The sequence below is a fragment of the Sinocyclocheilus grahami genome, unplaced genomic scaffold, assembly GCF_001515645.1.
Source record: "Sinocyclocheilus grahami isolate Dianchi unplaced genomic scaffold, SAMN03320097.WGS_v1.1 scaffold1890.1, whole genome shotgun sequence".
Classification (NCBI taxonomy): Eukaryota; Metazoa; Chordata; class Actinopteri; order Cypriniformes; family Cyprinidae; genus Sinocyclocheilus; species Sinocyclocheilus grahami.
In genome coordinates, this window is record NW_015507069.1 from 54,606 (window position 1) to 57,034 (window position 2,429).

Sequence of the window (2,429 nt, forward strand, 5' to 3'; positions counted from 1 at the left end):
CTCACACACACACACGCACACTCTCAGACTCACTCACACACACACTCTCTCAGACACACACACTCTCAGACTCACACACTCACTATACACATTCTCAGACACACACACACACACACACTCTCAGACTCACTCACACACACACACACTCTCTCAGACTCACTCACACTCTCAGACTCACACACACACCCTCAGACTCACACACAAACACGCACACTCTCAGATTCACTCACACACACACACACACACACTCTCTCAGACACACACACTCTCAGACTCACACACACACACACTATACACACTCTCTCACACACACACACACACACACACACACACACACACACTACACACACTCTCACACACACACACACACACTCTCAGACTCACAGTATGTTCTGCAGGGATGAGGGTCGTATAAAGATGGCGATGGGGTGAAGTTGGGCGGCCTGTAACCTCCTCACTGCATTCGCTGAAACATCCAGGATGCAGTGCTTCCCCTGCTGTTCTGCCACCTGTCTGACGCTCTGGACGCTGGTGCCGTACAGGTGGTTGTTGTACTGTCCGGCCTCGATGAACCGGTGACTCTGAATGTCTTTCTCCATCTGTTCACGTGACGGCACGAAGTGATAGTCGCGGCTGTCCACCTCGTACTCGCGCTTGGGCCGCGTCGTGTCTGTCAAACACAGGAAGCCTCTTCAGCAAGTCTTGTGTGCAGAATACAGTCCGAACAAACACTCGCCTGCCATTCATGAGTTTATGCTCATCATCTGTGGGCAGGGCTCCAGACTAACCTTTGAGAGCAGCGGCATCTGAGTTCCACTGAGTGGTGTTGTGTGGGGGTATTAAAAATAAAGATCATTTAACTCATAAAATTACTATTGATTTGCTTTAATAAGTGCAGTTACTAATAATATTACATGTTATTTCTTGGTAATACACATTTGAGAGTAAAGCACTGAGCTTGAGTTGGGAAGCATTCAAAATGTAGGCTACTTTTATTAACAACAGTAACATGTGCAACATTTTTATATAGAAAATTAATATAGGCTACTCTACTCTTATTAAATGTACCATTATTCTTCTATAATAGGCTATTACATGTAACTGGCCAATAACTTCAGTGATTATAAAAGGAACACTTTGTGTGATTCAGTCGCAAATTGAAAAGTTTCTTTTTCACGGCACTTTGTGACTTTTCTTAAGTGCAAAATTCAACAATTAGATTTCTTGATGATTTTATATTTTATAATAGTGATATTATCATTTCAAAATATAAAACAAAAAGTAGAAATAGATGACTGATAAGCCGATAAGTGCTCCTCTGCTGCCATCTACTGGTTATAATGGTAATTTGATGAGTTCTTTTAAATTATTATTTTACAGAAGCGTTTGTTTACAACAAAGTATATTTTGGTCATTAAAAATACTTGACATTTTTAGAGCTTTAAAGTGCTGGAAATAGTTGTGTGAAAGCTTGAAAGTTATTGAAAGGTGCTTGAATTTCTCCCTTAAAAGATTGTATAATTAATAATGTAATAGCATTCGTTTAAGACCTGTTTAGGCTTTTATTTGAGGAAGGGTGAACCTTAAGACTATTAAAGACCTACAGAAACCCTGCTCTTTTATTTTTAGCCAGCTGCTAAGGCAATTGTTCTCTTTTTGATTTAGTTTAACTGGATGCACTAAAATGACTACAAATAAAAAGGAATAAAAATGATATAGACATTTAAAATAAAAAAATAAAAATGTAACTAAAATTAAAATGAAAACACAAAAATAAGACTATGTTAAGAAGTAGCCCAGGTTGTTACGTGGGACGCAGGAGCCGAACTTGTCGGGGAACTCGGAGAGCAGATCGTCATTGACGCGGTCCTTGCTCGGCCCGAGGATGATGACGGGACGCGCGTAGTGCACTGCGGGACAGGAAATGACATCACAGTCAGTCAGCAGAACACACTGTGACAGCAGTGTCACCCAGAGACGGAGACTCACCTTCAGCCTGAAGCACCGTCTCATAGCTGACGACGTATTCGCTGCGTCCTGAAACACACACACACACACAAAGCGTCAGCGTCACATGACCCGCCGTGAGCAACACACCAGACTCAAACACACTCACTCACCGCCGACGGCTTCTCTGCCTCGCGTCTTCAGACGAGACCATTCCTTCCTCTCCACCCTACACACACACACACACACACACACACCACACACACACACACAAACACACACACCTGATCAGCTGCTGTGGGTGATGTTCAGTTTCATATTCAGAGTCACTGTCAGTCATTTGACAAGAGTGAAACACTGATACACACACACACACACTCTCACAGACTCTAACAGACACACACAGACACACTGTAACACACACACAGACAAACTGTAACACACACACTCACACACACACACACACACACACACAGACAAAC

At 42.7% G+C, this 2,429-nt stretch overlaps 1 protein-coding gene across 1 annotated transcript in view; it reads right to left on the reverse strand.

Moving 5' to 3' along the window:
* dlg4b (discs, large homolog 4b (Drosophila)) overlaps positions 1-2,429 on the reverse strand; it is a 72,618-nt gene that overhangs the window by 4,618 nt on the left and 65,571 nt on the right. The window contains exons 16-19 of the mRNA XM_016259647.1: positions 2,121-2,176; positions 1,990-2,037; positions 1,809-1,910; positions 385-670 (exon numbers count right to left, since the gene is read on the reverse strand). Of these exons, the coding sequence (XP_016115133.1) occupies positions 385-670; positions 1,809-1,910; positions 1,990-2,037; positions 2,121-2,176 (492 nt within the window). The remainder of the gene's footprint in view (positions 1-384; positions 671-1,808; positions 1,911-1,989; positions 2,038-2,120; positions 2,177-2,429) is intronic.